Source organism: Phoca vitulina, unplaced genomic scaffold (genome assembly GCF_004348235.1).
Source record: "Phoca vitulina isolate PV1807 unplaced genomic scaffold, GSC_HSeal_1.0 scaffold29, whole genome shotgun sequence".
Taxonomy (NCBI): Eukaryota; Metazoa; Chordata; class Mammalia; order Carnivora; family Phocidae; genus Phoca; species Phoca vitulina.
Window position 1 is genome coordinate 12417623 of NW_022589732.1, and position 23252 is coordinate 12440874.

Consider the following 23252-nt stretch of genomic DNA (forward strand, 5'->3'; position numbering starts at 1 on the left):
CACGCTGCTTGTGATGGTATTTTATTACCATAATAATAATTGCAACGGCCATTTATTGAGTATTGCTCAATATTGCCAAGTGCCTGGCTCAGCGAGAAGTTTCCCCCCCCCACACACACACACCTTGTCTCGGGTAATTCTTTCTCACAACTCTGGGGGTAGGTACTGTTAACAGCTCCATTCTTACGTTTTCCTTTACACAGGGAAACTGAGGCTGAAAGAGTAAGCTCCAGCGCCAGGGGAGCTCAGCATATGCTTGAGGTCTCCAGCCAGTACGTAGAAAGGCTCGGACTCAAACTTAGGGAGTCCGACTCAGAGGCCATGCTCTGAGCCACCAAGTTCTACTGTCTGCAGTGTACTCGGAAGCCCATAGAGGAAATCTGCTCACGTGGAAGGTGTAGACCTTTAAAGGGACACATCTGCACATTTGCATGAAGCAGCAGCTGGGTGCTTGGAAAAGCCCCCCCAGTGTAGGTGCTGATGAGTGCCGCGCCCCCATATCCCTATCCCCGATCGAGCATGGCATCCAGGATCTGAAATGCAGGAAGTCAGCATTCTTTTCTCTCCAATGGCTTGTCCCTTCTAAGTATATGAATGGCTCTTTGCCAGGCCCATTTAAAACCTTTTCTAAGTTATGCAGAAATTAAATGGGTTTTCACTGCAGGGCATGAAACATAATCTAAGAAGGTCAGACACAGGACCATTCCTTCTTTTTCCCCTTTCTCCTTGTCTTCTTGGATCTTGCTTTTAAATCGTCTGATCAGTTGCCCAGAGAGCCTTTGCCCCGGACCATGAGGTATGCATGGGTGAAATGTCCCCTCCTCCCCGAGGCAGGGGCCTGGAGAGCTGACATTCTCGCGGGAGCCATCCCTCTCCTCTGGGTACTGGCTCCTTGTGGGCTGTGCTCTGACATGCTTTCGAGCTGCCTCCCGGGGGACTGGCTGCTCTGAAATTGGGACATGTCCTTCCCTCTCGTGGCAGAAACCCCAGGCCCTACTGGAATGTTTTGTTCTGGAATGTGGGGCTGACTCCCGTGTTCACGTGTGATGCGCATATAGGATCTAGAGAGGGCAGGGGGAAGCAGGAGAACTGTGGTTTAGCTGAGAGACTTGTAAAGATCTCAAAACCAGTGCCATTGCGGCAGCTTGTTGGGGCGGGGGCTGGCTCCACCAAGCCCAGCACCAGGGGAGCTCAGACTTCAGGGCTCTGCACCTTGTGGCCCAGGGTGTGTATCTGCAGAGTGCCCGCACCCATCAAGTCCCCCAGGAAACAGTTCATCTCAGTTCCAACAAAGGCATTTCAGTGAAGAGACCCTGACAGAGGGTGGGCAGGGCTACAGGGCATTAAGGGATGTTGAGGCACCTGGGACCAGCAGGAGCTCCTAGGGCTGGAGGGGGAAGGGGAGGGGACAGTGGGGCTTAGGGAGCCCACTGAAGGCTGCGGCCAAGGAGCAGGGGCTGCTGACTTGGAGCTGGAAGGAGTGGAAAAGTAATACCCAAACTCTCCTCCTGACTCTTTCCCAAACTCTAAGCTCCTACTAGCACCTTCCCTGGGCAGAAGCCAGCCTACAAGGGAACCTGGGGCTGGAAGCAATCCACTGAGGTCTCCCTGGGGTGGGGAGGGGGACACAGAGCAGGGTACTCAGTGATCTGGGGGGTGCAGACAGGGAATGCCCAGCACAGTATTATCATTAATATTCATAGTGCTTCTTGACACCTGCCTGCCCTCCCCTCGAAGGCGTTCTTGTCTGCAGTCCTCCAGAAGGCACAAGATGACAACATTACAACTGCCCATTTCTGAGCATTTATTATATGCTGGGGAATTTGCACTCAGGAGCTCATGTTCTCTTCACCCTAACCCTATGGGATATTATTAACTTCAGTGGACAGAGAAGGGATTAAGGATCAGAGAGATTAAGTAACCCAAAGACACACAGCAAGGCTGGGGTTCCGACAGAGTCTGTCGATCCCTGAAATCCTGGCACTTGTCCGCTCTGCCCCCTTGCACACTTGATTCTCTTCTGGAGGGAAAGAGAGCATCTGTTTTCCAAGCCACCGAGCTGAGGAGGGAAGGCCTAGCAAAGGAAAAGGAGGTTCAGAAGCCCCGAGGTGTGAGGCAGCCTGCTGGGTTTGAGAAGTACAAATAGCTCTACCTACCAGAAAATATTAAACCAATACAAATAGATGCTACACATGATCTTAGCCAAGAGGCCAAGAAGGGATGCCTGCCAGGAAATAAAGTGTGAAGGAGGAGACAGGGCCAGACCATGTGGGCCTGTGTTCTATGCAAGGGGCACTGGGGAGTCATGGATGGTGTGGAGGAGACGGGCCTCCTGTCCTCTGTGTTGATGGGAAGATAGATTAGGAGCCCGTCCCTTCAGCCTGGCACTTGTCTAGTGATGGGGGAGAGTCAGCACACTCAGAAAGAAACAGAGGCAGCTCCATAGCCTTGTTCTCCAGAAGCCCTTTCCAGCCCGACAGGGGGGTCTTATAAAGAACACCCTTGCCTCAAGCAGATGATCCTGGGACAGGGCTGCGTGCATGACCCAGGGACAGAAGCTGCTCAAAGCAATGACACAGCGCCCAGGTCATGGCCAGCAGCACGGGGAGGAGGCAGCAGTGTGGGTGCCCTGCTTGAAAAGAGCCCTACAGATGTCTGAAGGGACCCAGTCATCATCCCAGTGGGAATAAACACAGGGCCAGGAATATTATCTGTGCCATGAGGGACCTAACGGGCTAGTCCCACGCTGCTGGCTGGGAGGTACCACCCCTGGGGGCACTTGAGCTCAGCACCATAGAGAGGAGGTAGGGAAAGAACTGCCCTCAGTGTTTTAGAGAAGTATTCAGTACAGAGCATAAGATCAGTGGCTTAGAATTAGCCAGCCCTGAACTCCAGGCCCTCTTCTCCCACTGCTTAGCTGTGTGACCTGGGCAAGTTACTTAACCTCTCTGAGCCTTAGCTTCCTTTTTAAAGGACACTCAGTCAGCGGGAGCAGGGATTGTTTGTACCCTTTGTCTCTGTGAAGAGCCTCATCGGATTGCCTATCTGCCGGTGTGCCCACAGCCTGCTAAATTATGAATAAATCCCCTCACCCAGTATTCCACAGGCACGGCTTCCATGTCAGGCACTGAGTTGGGCGCTGCGGTGATGAGAGCTGGCAGTCGGGCAGAGATGCACACAGAGCCTGAGCATGCGCTGAGGGCTCTCAGTGTCTTCAGAAAGGCTATGGATGGAACACCTGCCGTGTGCCAGGCACAGAGCTAGGCTAGGCAGCTGGAGCCCTGTGGCTTCCATGGGGTACCTGTGCAGTGAGGGAAGACGGGCACTGACCAAGGAATTACAGAAGATAGGCGGATGATGAAAATCCCCTCGGTGAGGTGGGAACCTTAGTATAAACAGTGGTGGAGGGTGGGGGCATGGCAGGGGCTGACCTGCCTTAGGGGTCAGGAAGGCTCCATGAGGAAGTTAACATTTAACCAGAGACCCCAAGTCAGAAAAGAGCAGGGGTCTATACACAGTGTGTAGCAGAGGGAATCATGGTAGGCTCCCAGGAGGTGGTACCATTCGAGTGGGTCTTGTGGGCCTCTCGTGGCAGGCTGCTGTGACCCAGGGATGGCATGTGGATGCCCTTCCCCAGGGCAATCCAAGGAACCTCTGTGGGGCCAGGCAAAGCCCTCAAGGCCCCCTGCCACCTGCCTGCGGCACACACCTCTCAGCTCCCCGCCCATGAAGCCTCCCGACACGCAGACTCCCGGGGGCCCCCCAGAGCAGCCCCGGCCCCGAGGCATGGGCAGCCAAGGGCCACTCCACAGAGGAAGCGACACCGCCAAGAAACAGGGGTTTGGGGACCAAAAGGCCCTCCTCCAGAACGCCAGGATGAGCAGATCATCTTTAGAACTGGTGTTGTTATAGCCACCAGGAGGCCATCAAAAGAAGGGGAAAAAAAATAGATACTGCATTTTAAATTCCTCTCAACCCTCTTAGAATAAAAATGACAAAGCCGCAGGTCTGGTTGGCTGGAGGGACGTGGTTAATGGGCTTTGGGGGAATAGTCACCGACAAAGTTAGCTGCTCCGAGCACCACTCACCCTTTTGTTTGCTTTGCTTCACCCCCAGAACACGCCGGTGGGGACGCCCATCTTCATCGTGAACGCCACAGACCCCGACCTGGGTGCAGGGGGCAGCGTCCTCTACTCCTTCCAGCCCCCCTCCCCGTTCTTCGCCATCGACAGCGCCCGCGGCATTGTCACAGTGGTCCGGGAGCTGGACTACGAGACCACGCAGGCCTACCAGCTCACCGTCAATGCCACGGTGAGTCCCGCCCCGGAGGTCTGCCTCCTCCTGCCCTGGGAGAGAGCAACGGGACACCAGCGTCCTTCCCTGCTGGTCCAGGCTCTGTAATAGCGATGCTGGCAATAGTCACAATAAGAACGGGAGCGGTGCTGTGCCGAGCACTCAGATGGATCGTCTCCATTAAACCCCACGGCAGCCCTATCTCCTACGTAATATTAAGTTACCCATTCTACAGATGAGGAAACTGAGGTCCAGGAGTAATTCAGGTCATTGCCCATGGTGACCCAGCCGCTGCACTCCAGAGCCTGCACTGAAACCCTGTAGCACGTTCACAGTGTGGGGTGTCCCCTCGCTCTCTGGAACCTCAGACAGAGGTGGCAGCCCAGCAGTGTCCTGACACCACCCTACACGCAGGCGACAGAGGGTCCGGGCATCCTGGCCACTGCTCCCGAGTGGTGACACTTACACAGGAGGGCCCTCCCATGTGCACCAAGCACCGTGCTGGGTCCTGGGAATTCCGGGATTAGTCAGGCTGGAGAGGGAGGAGAGAGAAGGGAATAATTGTCCCATTTTATGGCTGACACCGTTGAGACTCACACGCCGATGAGTCGTGGGGAGCAAGAACACAAACCCAGTTTGTCTGACAGCAGTCCGGTGCCCCGTGGCCAGGAGTTTCTGAGTTTCCAGATCATCACAGCCGCTTGGCTTCTGTGGCCTGCTGTTTGCGAGGGCCTGGGGGACAGGCAGACCAAACCCCGAGCAGGCTCCCGGCCCTGCACTCCTCTCCTGCGGGCTCCTCCCTCTGTTTCCAGGTCAAGCTGAAGCCTTCAGCAGGCAGCAGGGCGAGAGCCGGCCTCTTGTCCCTAAGATTTCTGTTTACAAAGCTCAGGCCGAGTGTGAAACAAGTTACAGGAGTCCCTCTTGACCCGTCAGGACCCATTTGCCTGACCCCCAGCATCCCCCCTGGCCCCATGTCACGGCTGCACTGGGGGCTCAGACCTGCACTGCAGGTCACAGAGCCCAGATCCTGGGGTAAGGCACATGGACTAGGCCAAGGGTCCGGTTTGAAAGATGGGGTTTCCCCGGGCTTGGGCAAGGTGTAGAGAGTCCCCAGGAGCCAGGAAATGCGCGCTTTTCCTGGGGAGGCCACTGCGGGTGCCATTCACATTCTTTCCTTCTCCCCTGGTTAAGTGTGGGTTCCCCCGGGAGGTCATGTGTCCTGCTCTTCGTAAACCTGACTTCTGGGATCAAGGAGGTGTGCAAGACCGGAACCCGCTCTCTGCACACACCTGTGCCCTTGCGCGCGGCCTCGCACCCACACACAGCCGTGGTGCCCCTCCAGCTGCCGTCCATTTGCACACGCCGGGCCCAGAAACACACAGACGCTTGCTCTCTTTCTTGTATGCACCTGTCCCTGTGGAGTAATTTCCATCTTCCCTGAAAATGGCTTTGGGCGGGCAGGGAAGAGACCAGAGCCAGGCGCAGGCAAGAACCTGGGTGGCCGGACCTGTCAAGAGGCCTGGGCTCCAGCTGAGATGGTGAATACAGTTAAATTGCTGTTAATCTTGCTGGCGAGCAGGCCTGGAAGCTGCGGAACAGGAGGGGCCCTTCTGCACGGATGGCTCCCCCACCTGAAGCGCGGTCCCCCTCAGGCCTGGCGCGGTGCCCTTGGCTGCTGGACATTTCCCCAAGGAGATTCTCCTGTGGGGCGTCGCAGGGAGCAGTGTGGGCTCCCAGCCACCCCTGGGTGGGCAGCAGGTGGGGAAACGGGAGGACTTCCCGGGGAGCGGCTGCTGAGAGTGCTAGCTGGGAGCCTGGCGAGGTGCCTGCCCGGCCACGTATGTCCACTGCCATCCCCTTTCCCCAGCCCCAGAGTCCGAGGTAAGCTGGATGGGGGGATCTGTGGCAGGAGCAGGGCTGTGGCCCTGAGACTGTGGGACAGGGAGGGCAGGTGCCAGGCTGGACAAAGCCACCTACACGCAAAGCCTGGTAATGGCAAATGAGAACCACTGGCCTCCCCTGCTCAAAAGGTCAAGGGACTTCTGTTCCTCCTATTCTGGCCCTGTCTGCCTGGTTGTTCAGGTACCTGACCAAGAGCTCTCACACTAGGGGCAGTCCCCAAGCCTGGGCCGTGGGTTTCCATTGTCTTGGAGCCCGAGAGGCTGTCTCCCCAGTGGCTCTTCCTGCATGCAGACCTCCTCCACCCTGCTGTACCCAGTCCTCACCCCGAAGTCCCTCGCCCTCTCCATGGCTGCCCCTGAGGACTCCTAGGACAATCTGCCTTCCCTTCCCAAAGGCTCTGCTGCACTTCTGTATCCGGAGGGCAGGGACAGGCTCTAGGCTTGATGTCATGGGAGGAATGCTTTGCATCGCTCCGGTCCCCCCAGATCAAGGAAGACCTAATCAGAGTGCAGTCACTCTTCAAATCCAAGACCAGAGAATTTACAGGCCCAAGGGTCCATGGAGGTCCTTGCATTGAGCCCCTTCATCTCACAGAGAAGGAAATTGAGACCCCAAGAGGGAAGAGAATCTATTCGAAGCAACCCAGCAAGTCAGGGCCTGAGCTGATGTTAGGGCCCCAGATCAAAGCAGTTAGGGCAGGTTTTCATTGCAGAAGGATCTGAGTTGAGTCCTGGCTACACACTTACCCACTGTGTGACTCTGGGCAAGTTACCTCTGTGAGTCTCGTATCTGAATAACCTCTCTGAGTCTCCGTTAATATATCTGAATACTGGGCACATGGTATCCACAGAAGCAAACAGGTGCTAGCACCGTGCGTGCAACCTAATCTGCTCTCAGCTCGGAGTCTGTTCCCATGGGTTATTGTCATTCAATAACAGAGGGCTATTTAAACAGTTTATCATGGTGGGCTGTGTACATTAGGGCTATAGAAGCTGTGTTTCTGGTTTCCTTTCTTGACGAGCTTTCCTAAGGCTAAATTTCCAACTGACTAGGAGGGTTTAAACATTGCCTGCCTGGCCACAGGCGGATGGCCCGCATGACCTCTCAGGATTTCTTCCTGGAGTCCCCCAAATGTCACAGGCCCTGGAGCTCCCCCTGCTGGTTCTGCCAGAAAACTTGCTTGACCAGTAAACCTTGGGTGCAGGGCAGGGGTCTCAGAGCGGCCCCCTCTGCTGTCAGAGGGCCTTTCTTCTGAGGAACACCCATCCTGGTCATTCCCTTGCTGCCCCGGGATGAGAGGGGGCAGGAAGTGGGTATGGCGAGGGCCAGTGGCCCTCTGTCTGAATCAAGAGAAGTTGCTAAGGACAGTACCATCTCTTGACCCCAAGCCAGTCATCCCACCCATGACATGTCTGGGATGATCAGGCCGAGGCTGGGCTGGGGGCAGGAGATCTGACTCTATCCAACCCTGCTTTGTGACATTGGACAAGCCACCTTCTGCCGGGACTGGGGGGCCCTGTTTATGTTTTCCTGCACAGGTCAAAGATCACTGTGGGTTCTTCGAGTTCTCGAACTTCTGTGTACTAAGTGCTCCCCCGGAGCACTTGCATCCATGGGCACACATGTTTGTGCACATGGGTGTCATGTGTGTTCAGATGGTGTGTGTGTGTGCACGCGCATGTGTGCGTGTCAACAGTGTCACCCCCTCAGGCTGTGTATTCTTTGTCCTCTAAGGATCAAGACAAGACCAGGCCTCTGTCCACCCTGGCCAACTTAGCCATCGTCATCACAGATGTCCAGGACATGGACCCCATCTTCATCAACCTGCCTTACAGCACTAACATCTACGAGCATTCTCCTCCGGTAAGACGCTCCCTGGCCCTCGGGGGACTCCCCTCTGAGCTTCTCTTAGGGATGGGGGCCCTGTTTGGCCGGACAGGCTCTTCCTTGGCGTTTCTTACTCCCCTCAATCCCTATGCATGTCAGTGTTGGGTGTCTTAGCCCAGTGAAAGCCCAACCTCCTCTTCATACCACACCACCACGTCCCATGTCCTCACCCTCTCACTTCATCTCCAGAGGGCTCCAAGGGGTAAAAACACAAAGACTTACTAATATAAACTAAGGGGGGCAGTTCAGAAAGATTGATGTGGGATGAGAGGGACGCCTGTGGAACCAGCCTGGTCTGGAGAGCAGACTTGGACTCAGCCAGGCTTACCAAATCACATTTGGGCTCAGCCGCATTCCCCATGGGTCAGTCTGCCTCTCTCAGCCAACTAGCTCTGCCCAAGATGGAAGCACTGTGCTCTCCACTCCCCGGTCCTCTCGGGCTTGGCTCTTCTCGGAGAGCACACAGCTCCAGTTGCCCCTCTAACTGCTCCATCTTTGGATTTCTGAAGTCCCACGTTTTCAAAAGAGGCATCTGATTGGGTGTGCTCCTGATTTTGTGCCATGTCACAAGGTCACAGAGCTCCAGCCAGGCTATAAATTGGCTGCCCTTGGGCCCTGTGTCTGCCTCTGGTCCAGTCAGTTGTGACCGGGGGTCTTAACCAAGCATGCTACTGCCCGCTTGGCAGGGGCTGGGGGTGGGCAGCTTGGCTCACCCAGCCCTTGTCTGGTAGCCATCCATGCTTCTGTACAAACTAGAATAAAGCACACACACACTGCGCGGCTAAATTAAGAAAAGCTGGCTTCTCTGGGCAGCTACAACCCCTGGACATGCAGTTTGGGGGGCCGCTCTTATGGAAAGAAAAACGTGCCCTTCCTTTTGAGGGAACTCAGCGTGCTTAGAGGAAGGACGCAAAACATTGAGAGCCAAGTAGGGCACCCACCTGAACATGTGGGTGTTAGGGGCCCCACCTGCACGGGCTCACAGAATTAGGTATGAGTGAGAGACAGGCTTCCCTTGGCCAGGGTGCAGACTACCTGTAGGCCACCACAGGCCAGGGAAGGCCGACCTCCAGTTTGGAGACTGTGGTCCATCCTGACCATGGCATCCTGAAAGCACTCTGCTTCCGTCTCCAGGTGTCTGGGGGTAGCCACTTCCTTATCGGGGCCAGGTGTGGGCTGGAAGATCTAACAAGCAAGATGCCCTTTGGTCTCCTGTTGCAGGTGTCTGAAGCTGAATTTAGGGTAGAGGGGGACATCTCAATGCCCCCTACCCTAATCTGCTCTTTCTTAGTGGTCCATGGACAGCAGGTCCTCTGGCTTTTGAGACTAAAGGCTATCTCCTTCAAAAATCTCTTTGCTACACCCACATCTTCTCAGCCCAGGGAGGCCTTCCCTGACCTTTTAGAGGAGGTGGGGCCTTCCAACTGCCCCTGGCCCCTGGACATCCCCTTCTTAGCACTCAGCACCTTTGGACAGCTTGCTCAGCCTCTGTTTCCCTGCTGGACCGGACGCATAGTTCAGCAGGGATGGGGTCTGCTGTGGGCATAGCACATCAGGGGTGCTAAGGATGTGTTTGTGGAATGAATGAATGAATGAATGAACGAACGAACAAACGAACGAACAATCAAATGAACAATGCCCTGGTCAGACCAGTCCTCTCACCATCCTACCATCCTCATCACCCTCATGCCTGTTCCTGTCACCAATCCAAAATCTGCCCATCTGTTGGTTCCCAGCTTACTGGCCACCTTTCTTAGAATTTTTTCCCCTGGCTTCATCCCCGCCAGCCCACAGACATAGCCAGCCATTTCTTTCCCCTCAGCTCTGGTAGAGTGGATTCTCCCTGGCTTGCATAATTTACTACTGAATTATAGTTGCACCTATGATGCTCACCAATGTGCGGGTGGGTTATTTTGGAGCTTCTGGTAATCGAGGAGCCTGAGTCTCTGGGACCTGGTCTCCCAGAACATCGGGCCCAGGGCTGAGTGCAGAGAAGGTGCTCAAAGCTAACTTGTTGATTGAAGTGAGGACATTATGGTGGCCATGTAGCCAGAGAAACTCGGAGCAGGTCCCTGCACTCGCCTTGGCCAAATCCCGCACACTGTGGACCGCTGCCTCATTGGGAAACGGACTGGTCCTGTCTGCAGCAGGGCCTCCATTACCCTGAGGGTTTTAAGGAGTGGAGATCGCATGCTCATGCTCGTGTAGAGTCCCCAGCAAGGCATTCACTCGCAGCGGTTATGAGTCGGTTGTCCCTTGGGCACTGTGAGACTGCTAAAGCCAATGCCTCGGGAGCTCCCAGGGGGCAGGTCTGAGCCCCACCACTTGGGTCACGACTGGGCTCGGAGGAGCCAGACAAGGAAGTAACTGGGAGGTGTCGGACTCCTCCCAGGGCGCCCACAGAATTATCTCACGAGCACACAGCTCTGCCTTTCCTCCCTGCCCCCGCACTTGAAAGGAGTGCTCCCATTTCCATGTCTCTAGCACAGCTTTTTCTGCTGCAGGCCAATTCCCTTATGCTCCAAGCCTGATTTTTCCAGGCTTCTAATCAGTTTCCATGCCTTGATCCAGTCCCTGCATGTCGCTTTACAGTGTGGAACCCTGACTTAACTCCGTACTTCCCAGGCCGGCCAGGGCCGAGGAGCACCGTGGCCTGTTCAGCTTCCTCGCCCCGAGGACCCAGGCGTCCCCGCTCCCAGCCTGGCCCCTGCCGGCCCGGGGCCTCCGGTCGGACCCTTGCCCACTCTGCCTCGCTCTTCCTCTTTATCTGCAGCTCCCAGCATGTATGCCTCTCTCTATCAGTGTATCGGGCCAGCATGCCTCATCTAAAGTGTATATATTACCTCATAAAATCCTTCTTATTTGGGATTATTGCATCAAATTTTAATTTCCTCACTCGAGCAGCAGCATGTCGGCCTGCCCGTCAGTGAAGGACCGATAGAAGGTGAAAAGAGCAGATAAACTGCACAAATTACTGCCAGCTGATGCCTATCAGCCCTTTGACTGGAATTGACTGGAATTAAGGCCTGAGAAATAGAATTTTCTGCCTCAGAATCTGCTGTGCCAGCTCTTGTCGGAAGTCCCCTCCAGCTCCCACGCCCACCCCCCCCACAGGCACCTCCCACTCCCGGAGCAGACTGCCGTCCACCTTTTCAGTCCTTAATCCTGTCATGGAAATGGGGAAGGCGGTCCCAGGGGAGAGAGATGGGCCTGGACCCCTGAGGCCCCCACCGCCCCGTGGGTTCCCGCTCCAGCTCCTGTCCTGGCAGGCTGCTCTGGGAAAGGCAGGCCACAGAAGGGGAGACACAAGCTCCTTCTAGAGGAGTCTCAGCTCCTCTCAAATCTGCCTGGACTTCCTCACCGGTACCCAAACCTCAGAGGCCGGGGCTGCCTCGCACCCCTCGCCCACCCCTGTCTTCGGCACACCTTACTGGGCGCCAAGCCCTGGGCCTGTCCCCTCTGCCACAGAGCAGTGGAGTCCCCCAGACCCACCCCAGCACAGGCCTCCATTCCCCAGTCACCCTCGCCCCACCCACTCACCACACCTTGTGACTTGAAGCCAATGCTGGAAGCTTCTGAGCCTGTTTCCTCCCGCACTCCCCCTGTTGGGGCTTGTGAGGAAAACTTGAGAGTACCTGTGTTGGGTGCCCAGCGCAGTGCTTGGTACAGAGTAGGTACTTACCAAGTGCTAGCCCTTCCTGGGCTGTTAGCTGTTCTCGCTCTCTAACACCCAGAAGACGCCTTCGCTCCAGGGTACGGATTATGAATCTGGGGTGCTAGGGAGTCCAAACGTGCTGAAACTATGGGGCACAGCATCGGCATGCATTGTCTGGGAAGAGGCACCTGAGCTTTCATCAGATGCTTGAACGGTGACAGTCACTTTTATAGCATTTGCTGTGTACTGGGTGTGGTTCTAAGCACTGTACACATATCAGTTGCTGAGGAGTGGGGGCTGTTATACCCATTTTATAGGTGGGGAAAACAAGCCAGTGAGAGATCAAGTAACTCACTCAAAGGATTTGAGCCTAGACAGAAACCCCTAACCCCCTCACCATACTGCTCTTCCCACCACAAGGAGCTGGGACCCTGGAGGCCTGTGCACCTTTAGCCTCTTGGGGAGGGGGGGCCTCATTTCCTTACAATGTGGGTTCCTGTGATGGGAGGAGCCCCGTGGCAGGGTAGACCCTTCTCTGAGCCTCCTGGGCCTGCCTACCTGCTCTCCCAGCTGGTGCGTACCCCCACCCCCACCCTGATCTGGAAAGCCAGCCAGTAAGGGGCCTGGCTCTGGGCCTGCTTCTCCATTCCCTCATCTTTGGAAATAAGTTTCAGTATATTGAAAATATAATTACTAAGACCCTGAAACAAGAGCTGTGGGATCCCAAGAGCCCCCATTCCTCCCTGTTAATTCCTTCTTATAACATTTCCAGTCTTTGTGGTTGCACTTGTATTAAAAGCTCAGGGTTTTATTAAAAATGGATTTATTTACCCAAAAAGAGATGAAACCCCAAACTTTGTCAGGAGCCTGTTGGCTCTCACTTCCCAGAAGCTCAGGGTGGCTCTTCCTGGGGAGAGCCAGCCTCCCTGTCCTTCCGTCCTCGATTGCCCACTGGCCCCCTCTGAGCCCCACCTGCCCATGAGCCTCCAGGTAGCCCACGGTGGGGGTGCCCATGGCGAGATGCTCGCAAGGCTCTGAGACCTGAGGGTGCTTTGGCCACCAGGTCCCATCTTTGCATAGGCCACTGCTGCCCCCCCCCCTCCAGACCTCCTGGGGTGTACTTGTCCTTGTAGTTGTCCTTGTCTATAGGGCCAGCTCAGCACAGCCACTCCTGGGTTGTATGCCTGGGGCCATGCAGCTGCTCCTGGAGGTTTACTGTTTAGTGACTTTCTGGAAAGGTGCTCTGGAGGCTGTGGACCCAGTTACACTGGCAGGCTTGTCCTTGCCCTCAGCAGACCAGGGACTGCCTGGGGACCCTCAAACTGAGACACTTTCTGGGACCAGGCCAGATGGGGCTCTAAAAGAGGGAGTTGTCCCCATGTCCTGGCACCTGAGCCTCACATCAGAGTCCCACACTGTGGGGACCTTCTCCTGGGAGCAAACCCAGGCCTCTCCTATGTGAGGAGTGGCTCCTGGAGGGGTAGACCCCCCCAAAAAAGAGCCCCCTGTGGGGTGACATTGGGGGAAGCTGTTAGAGCAGACCCTGCAGTGACCCTCCACAGATGCCTGGGTCTGGGGCCGTTAGCAGATATTACAGGGGAAGAGTCTGTCATCAGATCAGAAAGCCCAGGAGAACAAAGGTTAACAGGGTTGCTGTGGTCGGTCTTGTTTTGTTTTGTTCTAAATTACTTTACTACTTTGAGGAGCCATTACTACACCGAAGCCCAAGGGAATGGTGGGATATGTAAGTTGTCCCAAATTTGACATGAGCTAATGCTTGTGAAGTGCTTAGATTAGTGCCGGCCACATAGCAAGGACATTCGTAAATGACAGTTACCGTTATTAGAACAGAACCTGGGAGGGAGCGGCATCGCTTGGTGGGCAAGAGCATTTTGGAACCAAAGTACCTGACTTTGAACCCTGGCTTCACCATTCCTTCCTTGCAGTGGGACCTTGGCAAGGCCACTTAACTCGAACTCCTCAGTTTCCTCATCTAGAAGACGGGGCTTCTGGGGTAGGTGTGAGGGTGGAATGAGTTAGTACACAGAAGGCATTTGCAGCAGCACTGGGCACAGAGGGGTGCTCGGGAAAGAGCAGGGCCCTCGAAGCTGCTCACAGTTCAGGTCCTCAGAACCCGCTTCGGGAGAGGCTCATTTGATGGTGTCTTTCTCTGATTTTGTAACAGTCTATTCTCCCAGGGGATGTAGCCCAAGCTCCTGTCTCCCTGGGGGAAGGGGCCCCAAGGAGGGAGCCAGACCTGCTTTCTGCATGGCCCTGGCCTCAGGGCTGTGTCCATGTTTCTGCGGGAACCGTTTCTCCTGGAACATTCTTACCTTCCCTCAGCCCAAGCTAGAGGTGTTCCTGGGCCTGGGAGAGGATGGAGTGACAGCCACACGGGGACAGCCCTGCTCTGGGAGGGTGAGGTGGGGGTGCCCCTGTGTGTCTTGCCCCCAGGGCCCCACCCTACTGATCAGAGGGCCTATAGGTCAGAGAACAAGACTATCTCCACAGGAGGAGGTGCTCAGGTAGGGGTGGAGGGTACAGCCAGCAGACTTCACCCTCTAGCTGATGGACAGCAAATGGGTGAGAGGCAGCCTATCAAGGCCACAAGAGATCGTCATTAGACATGTAAATGCCAGGGTTGATATTTCCCTAGGGGATGGGGACCGGGCTGTCCTGCTGGTTATCAACCAGGGGAAACTGCAGCCCAAGCAGAACTTCAGGCAGGCAGGTGGACAGGCTTGGCTGGCCGGACAATGGTGTGCTAGGGCTGGAGGGTAAGGTGAAGGTCACCGTGGGCAAGGAGCGACTCAGCAGGTGGTGGCGGCGGCAGTGGTGATGTCAGAATCCTCCTCTGTGCATCCATTTATTCAATCAACCAACCAGTCCATCAGCTGATATTTGAATGTGCCCTTTCATGCCAGGATCCCTTCCTGGAGAGTCTTACGCCTCCAAGTCCCTGCCTGTGCTCTATCTTTTGCCTTCTGTATCAACTTCTCTCCCTGGCAAACTCCCACTCCTTCTTCATGACCCATCCTCAATGTTGCTGTCTATACAACCCCTTGCCAGGTCCTCCAGGTGGACTTCTACACTTCGGGATACATTTCTGCATCTGAGCACTCTTAGATGTGTATAGCAGTGTCTGTGAATCTGTCCTTGACCCCTCCCCACAGGCTGTGTGTGCCCTAAGAGCAGGGACCCCTGAATCCCCATCCTGGTAGTCCCAGATCCTGGCCCCTTCTCCCCCAGTGCTGCAGGGAGAAGGAATAGGATGTGGGACAGAGTCACCTGAGGCAGGAGCTGCTGTTGCTGTGCTGGATAGGGCATGGTTCACAGGGCCATGGTGGCCTCGGGGGTCATCCCTGGGCATACTCACTTTCAGGATTTATGATACATTCATTAGTAGAGTGATTGATCCATAATGTTCTCCTTTACTCAAGTCCTAGTGAAAGCAGGGTCCCAGGGTTTTTGTTGTTATTCATATCAAGGTAGGGCACACTGAGATCAGAAAGGTACAGCAACCTTCCTGAGGTCACACAGCAATTTGATGGGTGGCTGAGATAGAGACCAGATCTCTTGTCCCCCAGCTTGTTTTTCCTCTTTCCTGGGTGGTTACACCAGATGAGGGGAGATGGGGAGGGGAAGGGGGAATGAGAGCATCAGCAAGATCGGGCTTCTCCAAGGGACTCCAAGCTATTTGCCGAGGCCTCAGTGTTATGTCTCTGGGTTGTTGGGGACAGCTGAGACCCTAGCCCTCAGTAGCTACTTCCTAAGCTGGCCTGGTGGCAGGGACTCCACTACCTGGGGAGGGAAGCTGCAGGTGCCAAGAGAGCCATAAAGAAAGATGGCCCCCCAGGGGCTGGGCAGCCAAATCAGGTCCCTCCTCTCTCCTACCCAGGGCACAACGGTGCGCGTTATCACTGCCATCGACCAGGATAAAGGACGTCCCCGGGGGATTGGCTACACCATCGTCTCAGGTAAGGGCTCGGCGCCCTGGCCCCCCCATGCCCACTGCAGGAGTGTCAGGCTCTGCAGGGCTGAGCAGAGGTCTGGGGGTGTGGACAGTGGTATGAGGGGACCAGCCCCGGGGACAACCCTGGGCAGAAGGCCTCGGAAGGGGATGAAGTGGATGAAGGAGGGAGGTGCTGGGGAGGAGGAGAGGAGCTGGGGACTGAGGCTCAGATGTTGGGGGCTGCTTGGGTGGTGTTGGGGGACAGGAGCATGCGCCACTGTCCAAGGTCCGAGGCATCTGAGCACCTTGGGTTTCTGAGCCTGGGTCACTGGGGACTCCCATCTACCTCCTTCAGTGCTGTGGGTGTTTGTTTTGCTTTTCTGACTTGATGAAAAGGTGGCAGTTTGTGCATCATGTTAGGATGAATAGACCTGCAGTTTCACCTGATTTCATGCTCTTTTCACATTTCTGACCATTAGGAGTTCTGTCTTATCAGGAGTGCTGCAGGGGATGCACAGAGCCCCCTCCTCTCCCGCCCCATCTCTTGGTTAGGCAGAATAGTGCCTGGCTGCAGAGAAGGTTCTGGCTGATGGGATCCCTGACCCCACATCCCTACCTAAAGATGGACCAAGTAGCTCCATTTGGCTGTCCCAGGGCTGGGTGGCTTTGGAGAGAAGGAGTCGGTGAGAGGCCCATGAGGACTGCTCACTCACCCACAGACTGGCTCTGTCCCCATGCTCCTACCCCCCCCCACAGGTGGCCTCCCGCCCTGCCCCCTAGTCAGTGAAGTGTCAGCCTCGTGCATCTGGGTAGGCCAGACTGATGGCCAGGAGGATGGCAAGCCACTAGGCTTGTGTCTACCCCATTGCCTCTCCCGACCACACCCCCACAACAGGGAGTGACATTTGGGGGACATTTTTTCCCCTAAAGCTCAAAAGACACCAAGGTATAATGATTAAGAACATAGACGATGGAGTCTCGTGAGCATATTGCCTCAGGTGGGTCTCTATACCTCAGTATAGAGGTATAGAACAATAAGAAATGCTTACTATCTTGGGTGATTGAGGGTCAGAAGACTTAATATATGTAGAGAACCTAATTCACGGATGTAAGTTCCTTTATGCGTGTTACTTATTGTTGTTATTATTATTGCTGGCAGCTAATAATAACCTTGGGAAGCTGGGAGTTAGCTGGTGGGAGGAAGACCCTCCCCCTCCTTAGGGATGCAGGAAATCAGGGGTATTGTGGGCTCCCTGGGACCTGCAGCTGCCAGCATGACTACTATCGTGTCTTTAAGCCCAGGGTACCCCAGGCCCCAAAGCAAATGCCAGACCAGCTCATGTGGTCAGCAGCAGCAGCAAGGGTTCAGACCTCTCCTCCCTAACCCCATTTCCTCCCCATTCTGGTGCCCAGCACAGGACTCAGCAGAGTAAACCCCAATGTGTACTTGTGGAATGAAGGAAGGGAGGAGAGAAGGAATGTGATTCTAGGGTCATGGGTTTTCAAATTCCAGTATGCCCAAGAATCACCTGGAGCTCCTACCAAAAATGCAGAGTCCTTGGCAACCACAGAGATTCTCATTCTGTGAAACCAGGGTGGGACCCCAGAATAGTCCTTTCTCACAGCTCCCCAGACGCAGAGGGTCCTTAGGCTAGGGTGTGAGAAAACTAGTCCTAGGAAGGAAGGAAGCCATTCTGCAGGAAGGCAGAGTTCCCCAGGAATTAAGGGGCGCTCTCCTGCTGAGCAGAGGAGGAGGGAGACCCATGCTAGTGCTGGTTTCCTTCATGATTTTTTCAATTTGGGAAGCAAACCAAGTGCCCTCCAGGGACAAGGGACAAGGGGCTTGTGCTGGAGACCTAAGGGAACACCAGTGAGCCCCAAGAGTGATAGAGTTGAGGCACCAGGATAAGGTGGCAGCATAAAGGGACACCTGGCTGGGTGGGGGATTGTCTCCTCATCTCATTGCCTGTGGGCTGGTTTCAGACATACCCCAGCCTGGATGAAGGTGGGGAGCAAGGAGCCAGGAGCTAGCCTGTGGTCCTGACCAGACTGGAAATTCCTGTGTGACACTGAGAGGCCATCCTCCAGGGTATTTGTCCATTCCAAGTTCCTGCTGGGTGCCAGGCCACCAGCCTCAGAACCCCAGGCCCTCTCCAGCCCTTAAAGATGGCCCTAGCCAGCTCTCCTTCCTCACCCCCTCCCCTGGCAGCAGGAGGTAGGAGGGCAGAGCTGCTGAGCCTTTGGTGTCTGGGCTGGGGACGATTGCCTGTGGCAGCGTACTCTGAGATTTCCAGGGGCATACTCTCCTGGGCCAGGTCCCCAAGTGTGAATAGCAGGTTGAGAAGGGAGACCCAGGATGTGAAACTACAGGTAAGCAATGTGTGTGAAGATGGGGGGCAGGAGGCAGAAACTTCCAGAAGGCTTGCAGCACTTAGCATATCTTTTTAGGTTTCCCACCACAGCAGAAATGTGCTTTGAGGGCTTTTAAGAAGGATGACAAATGGGTTTCCTCTCACATGCCAACTGTGATTGATTGGTAATGGCTGCTTGAAGCCAAACAGGCTCAGTGTGGTATTCAATTGGTAGAGTCTGATATGGGTGCAGAAAGAGAGAGGGCACACAGCACCAGCGGCAAATACTTGCCGTCCTTGCTAAGATAGCACTTGGACCTCGTTTGTAGGGTGGCCTTGATGGTTCTTTAACTCTCTCATGGGTGTTTGTCACCACGCAACCCACAACCCCACCCAAATTCTTTTTAGGCAGCTTGAGGGCAGTCCTTCCCTTTTCCTTCCCTCTGCATCCTGAGTACCTGGCTGACCTGGCTGTCCACCCCACCTGTTCCTGCCCACCCTTCTCCCTGGCCCTGGGCTGGCATGGTCTCCGTGTAATCCAGCCTCAGTGTGAGCCTAGAGCAGGCAGACAGGCAGGAGGATGAAGTCTCCAGCGAAGCAGATAGGCAGAAAATGAGGATATGGCCTCATCTCTACTTCTCTTGACCAGTAGACACTGTTGCAAAGCACTTTGTCTGCCAAGGATCTGGCCTCGCACACCTGCCTTTCCAGTGCTGTGAAGTCTCAGCCCTTTCCTAGGAGGCTCAGCCAGTGTCTGTTTGGCTTGAAGCAGAAAGAAGGAATGCCCACAAGGGCACCTTCATGCTGACTGGCCCAAGCTGGCCCTGAGTACCCCATGGGAGCCTGCTCCCACCCTAGATGCTAGGGAACCATTTTCATATGAAAGAAAAATGAGGGTCTCAGGTGTTCCTGGAGCCAGGTGTGAGTCCTGTTGGCCACTGTGGGTGACTGAGTCTCTGGGCACCTCCAGAGCTTGGGCAGGGGGTGGCTCTGTCTGCGTGTGGGTGGACACAGGTCTGAGCCCATGAGTGATCCATGGCACACGGTTAACCTGCTTGGCTCCTTGAGGCCCCCATCCCCTCCGGGCTGTTTATCAGCCCTGCAGCTGGGGGGATTTATGTCTGCACACCAGTGCTTTCACCATTACTAATGACCCCTCTGTTTTGCCAAGAACAAAGAGGCCTTCAGAGGTAAGTTATGGCTCTATTGCCATCAATTTGTTCTCAGCCTCTTGTGGCCAAACTGAGACTGAAGAATGACAAGGTTCTTTCCCACAGAGGACCTGGCACAGGTCCCATCTGCTTCCTCAGCCTGTGCCTGCCCTGCCCCTCACCAAGGGCATCACTTCCTCCAGGGCCTGAACAAAATGGGACTCCCATCCCTAACGGCCAGCCCAGCCTGGGATCTAAACAGACACCCTCCCTTGCCAGATGGAGACAGTCCTCCTTCAAGGGGCAGCTGTGTCCCACACCACACGGAGCACAGAACTTGGAGTCCAAAGTTGTGGGTTCAAGGCCCAGCTCTACCACCTGCAGCAATGTGTCAAAGAAAGGCGTTTGGCCCCTCTTTACCCGGTAATCCTCATCCATGGCACAGGGTTAATAATCTCTATGGCAGATAAAATAGTGCCAGAGAGACTCTAAAGAGCCATAAAGTATTAAGCCTTATTAATTATCAAGGAAAGATCAGGCCCAAGGGTCCTGGGGACTTGTATTCATTCATTTCCTCCTTTATCCATTTAAGCAGAGAAGTGGTTGCGAGCGCCGGGCTCTGGGGCCGCTGTCCAGGGTGCTGACCACTAGCTCTGCTGGCCAGCATAGTTGCCTGTGGCTACTGAGCCCTTGACACGTGGCTAGTCTGTAAGATAACCCACAGGATTTTGAAGACTTACTATGCAAAACAGATTATAAAGTATCTCATTAATAATGTCTTATGTGATGACGTGTTAAAGTGATATTTTAGATACACTGAGTTAAATACAACATATTATTAAAATTAATTTCATCTATTTTTTTTTAATATGGCTACCAGAAAATTTAAAATACCACGTGTGGCTCACATTCTATTTCTGTGGGCAGCTCTGTTCCAGAGTTAGACTACCTTGCTGGCTTCTACCACTGACCAACTGTGTAACCTTTGAGCTGTTAGTTTTCCAACCTATGAAATGGAGGAAAGAGTAGCCTGAGCCTCGCAGGGAAGCTATGTGCATACAGTGAGCTAAGACGTGTAAGCACATAGAAGAGCGCCTGATTTTATAGTAGGTGCTCAACAAATGTGGACTCCTGGCATCCACCCACAGTGGATGGAGGGTCTTCTCTGGGCCAAGAGCTGCACTAATGTCCTGAGAGGGTGTGGGGTCAGAGGTATCATCTTGGCCTCAGGAACCTGTAGTGTAGGTGGGAAGGCAGACTAAAAAGCATGGGCTGTGTGGACATGGAGTGATGGCTCCATGGGGGGCCCATTAGATGTCCTTACTACTTCTGTGTATGTTTGAAAACATCTGTAATAGGAAGTGAGAAAGAATCCATGGGAGGGGGCACCACCCCCAGCTGTCACTGGGATAAGGAGACTCACTGAGAAGAGATCACCTAAGCCACCCACTGACTGATAAGCAGGAACTAGCCAGGAACCGAAGTTAGGGTGTTACAGGCAGAGGGAACAGCATGTACCAGGATCCCAGAGCAGGAGAGAGTACATGTTCATGGAGCTGCAGTAAGTCAGCATGGCTGAGTGCAGCGTGCAAGAGAGACCTTGGGGAGAGGAGGCCACTGAGAGAGGCAGGGCCCAGCCAGGCAGGGTGTGGAATGCCCTACTCAGGAGAATGCCAGGCCTTGCTCCTGAGAGTAGTAGGGAGCCAGTTCAGCAGGGGAGGGACATGGTTGAGGTGTGTTGTACGAAGCTCACTGTGGTCAGACTGGAGCCAGTGGGCTGGGGGGAGGGCAGGGAGGAATAAGCAGGCCCAAGGGGAGGCTGTTGTGGTGTCCCCCAACTGGACATCCCAGTGGAGGAGCAGAGACAGCAGAGCCAAAGGAGGGTAAGGAGGTCAAGGTGACAGGAGGTGGCTGTTGGGACAGGTGGCATAGGATCAGCCCACGGCCTGAGATGGCTTTAGAGCCCCTTTGAGCTGGGACGTTGTTTAATTTAACACCCGACCACTGTGTGTTCTAGAGGGGAACCCTGTCTTCCTAAGTACCCTTGAGTGGGTGACCAAAACTCTCGAAGGAACAGTTTCCCCAGCCTTTAATGGGGCCAGTCGTATCTTTCTCACAGAGTTGTGAAAATAAAAATAAGTGAGTCTGCTCTCTAAAGTGAGTGGCATTTGGCGAGTGTCCCACAGGTCGCTGCTTGGTAGGACCTCAGCAGACACCAGCCATTTCCCTCCTCCCTTGCCGCCATCGGGATGCAGTGGAGACAGGCATGTGGTATGCTGTCCAAAGTCCACATCGCTAGCCGAGGCCACTCCCGCGTGCCAGAAGCCGGGCTCCCCCGGTGGCCAGGAGCCGAGGCTGAAGGCTTCTCAGTCAGCCCCAAGGGCACTGAGGATTCTGTCCTGCCATCACCTTCCGCAGGCACCCAGACTTCTCACCAGTTCTCCGTCCGCTGAGGTAGGGAGTGCATCTATAGGAGGCTGTGGAGCCCCAGTTCCCAGCACGGGGGTCTGAGACCGGCAGCAGCAGCAGCAGCACCTGGACACCTGTTGGGCATGCGAGTTCTCGGGCCCCACCGCAGAACTACTGACTTGGGGGCCTGGGGACGGGGGCCCACAAAACTGACTTAATGAGTCCTCCAGTGCTCTGTCTGAACCCTTTCTGGAAGCATTTTCATTTTCCACACATGCTAGACTGATGAGTTCTGTTATTTGACTCTCTCCTTCCCGTGACTGATGCTAAAGGGACTCCTTTCTGGTGCCAAAAGGGCCTTTACCACCTGGGGAGTGAGGGTGTGGCCAACAGCCCATGCTAGCCTTTCCTACCACGTCCTGCGCTACAGCCTCTCTCTCAGCCCGCACACCGCCTTCCAGGCTGTAGGGGCTCCATCTCTCCCACCACCCATGCGTCGCAGCCCACATCCCCTTCCCCATCGCAGCCTTGCCTGCCTGGGCCTTCTGCAGCTCTGGAGCATCCCCCCGGTGGGGGGGGGGAGCCCATTTATTGGGTGCCTGCCATGTGCTGGGCACTGGCTGGACACATTTACTGCTCACACCAGTCTGTGAGGGAGACATTATTACTCCATCCTGCACACAGTAAAGCGAGGCTCAGCGCATACATAGGCTGGCCAAGGGTCACAGCTACTAAGTAGAAGAGCAGGGATTGAACCCAAGTCTCTCAGGCTCCAGAATACACCCATGTTTCATGACGACAGTGGTTCTCAAAATGTGGTCTCCGGAAGAGCAGCATCCACATCAACATCTAGTAATGGGAATTGTTAGAAACTCAAAATTTTGCATCCCACCCTAAAACTACTGAACTGGAACTTCTGGGAGTGGGGCCCAGCTGATGCTGATGCTGCTGGCCTGGGGACCACACTTTTAGAAGCAATGGTGAGGAAATGCCTGTGTAGTCAGCAGGGGTGAGAGCACCCTCAAGGAGGCCAACATTTGTTATGAGGGGTGAAAAGTGTTTATTCTGTTTATAAAGCATAGATACATACGTGCAGATGCATCTGTGGTGTTGGAATTTCATGGGGGTGGAGAAGTTCAAAAAACATGTCTTAAATGGCTGGTAGTGGGGGCGATGCCAGGAAGGTTGAGAAACACTGGCCTAGAATCAGGAATTGGGGAGCAGCGTCAGGGCCCAAATCCCTCACCCCAGCTTGAAAGGCAGTGGCCTCCCTACCAGCCACACTGGGGACCTGCCCAGCTGTGTTAGTGAAGGACAAAGCCCTCATTTGCCAGTCTTTACTGGATTTTACTTTAATATTAACGAGTGAGGCAATTCTTTGAAAATGCATTGAGTACTTTGAAGTGAAGGCTGCATGTGTGTGAGTGCACGTGTGAGTGTGCGCAGTGCGTGTGTATGTGTGTGGAGAGAGAATAATCAGATACAGTCAGCCTTGCACGGGCTTACACATATGCCAGTAACTGAGTCAGGCCCCCGGCTGTGGCCTGGTGGGGAGCAGCCATCACAGGAGACCATCGTCTGAAATGTGTCAAAGCCCTTGTGATTAAGCCGCTTGGCATTTTCCTCCCCAACCCGGAGAAGTGAAAACTCAG

General features: G+C 54.8%; 1 protein-coding gene and 1 pseudogene across 1 annotated transcript in view; one reads left to right on the top strand and one right to left on the bottom strand.

Annotated features, from left to right (window-relative positions):
• CDH23 (cadherin related 23) overlaps positions 1 to 23252 on the top strand; it is a 359724-nt gene that overhangs the window by 122956 nt on the left and 213516 nt on the right. The window contains 3 exon segments of the mRNA XM_032423932.1: positions 4117 to 4311; positions 7930 to 8058; positions 15636 to 15714. Of these exon segments, the coding sequence (XP_032279823.1) occupies positions 4117 to 4311; positions 7930 to 8058; positions 15636 to 15714 (403 nt within the window).
• On the bottom strand, positions 2106 to 2222 carry LOC116644408 (annotated as a pseudogene).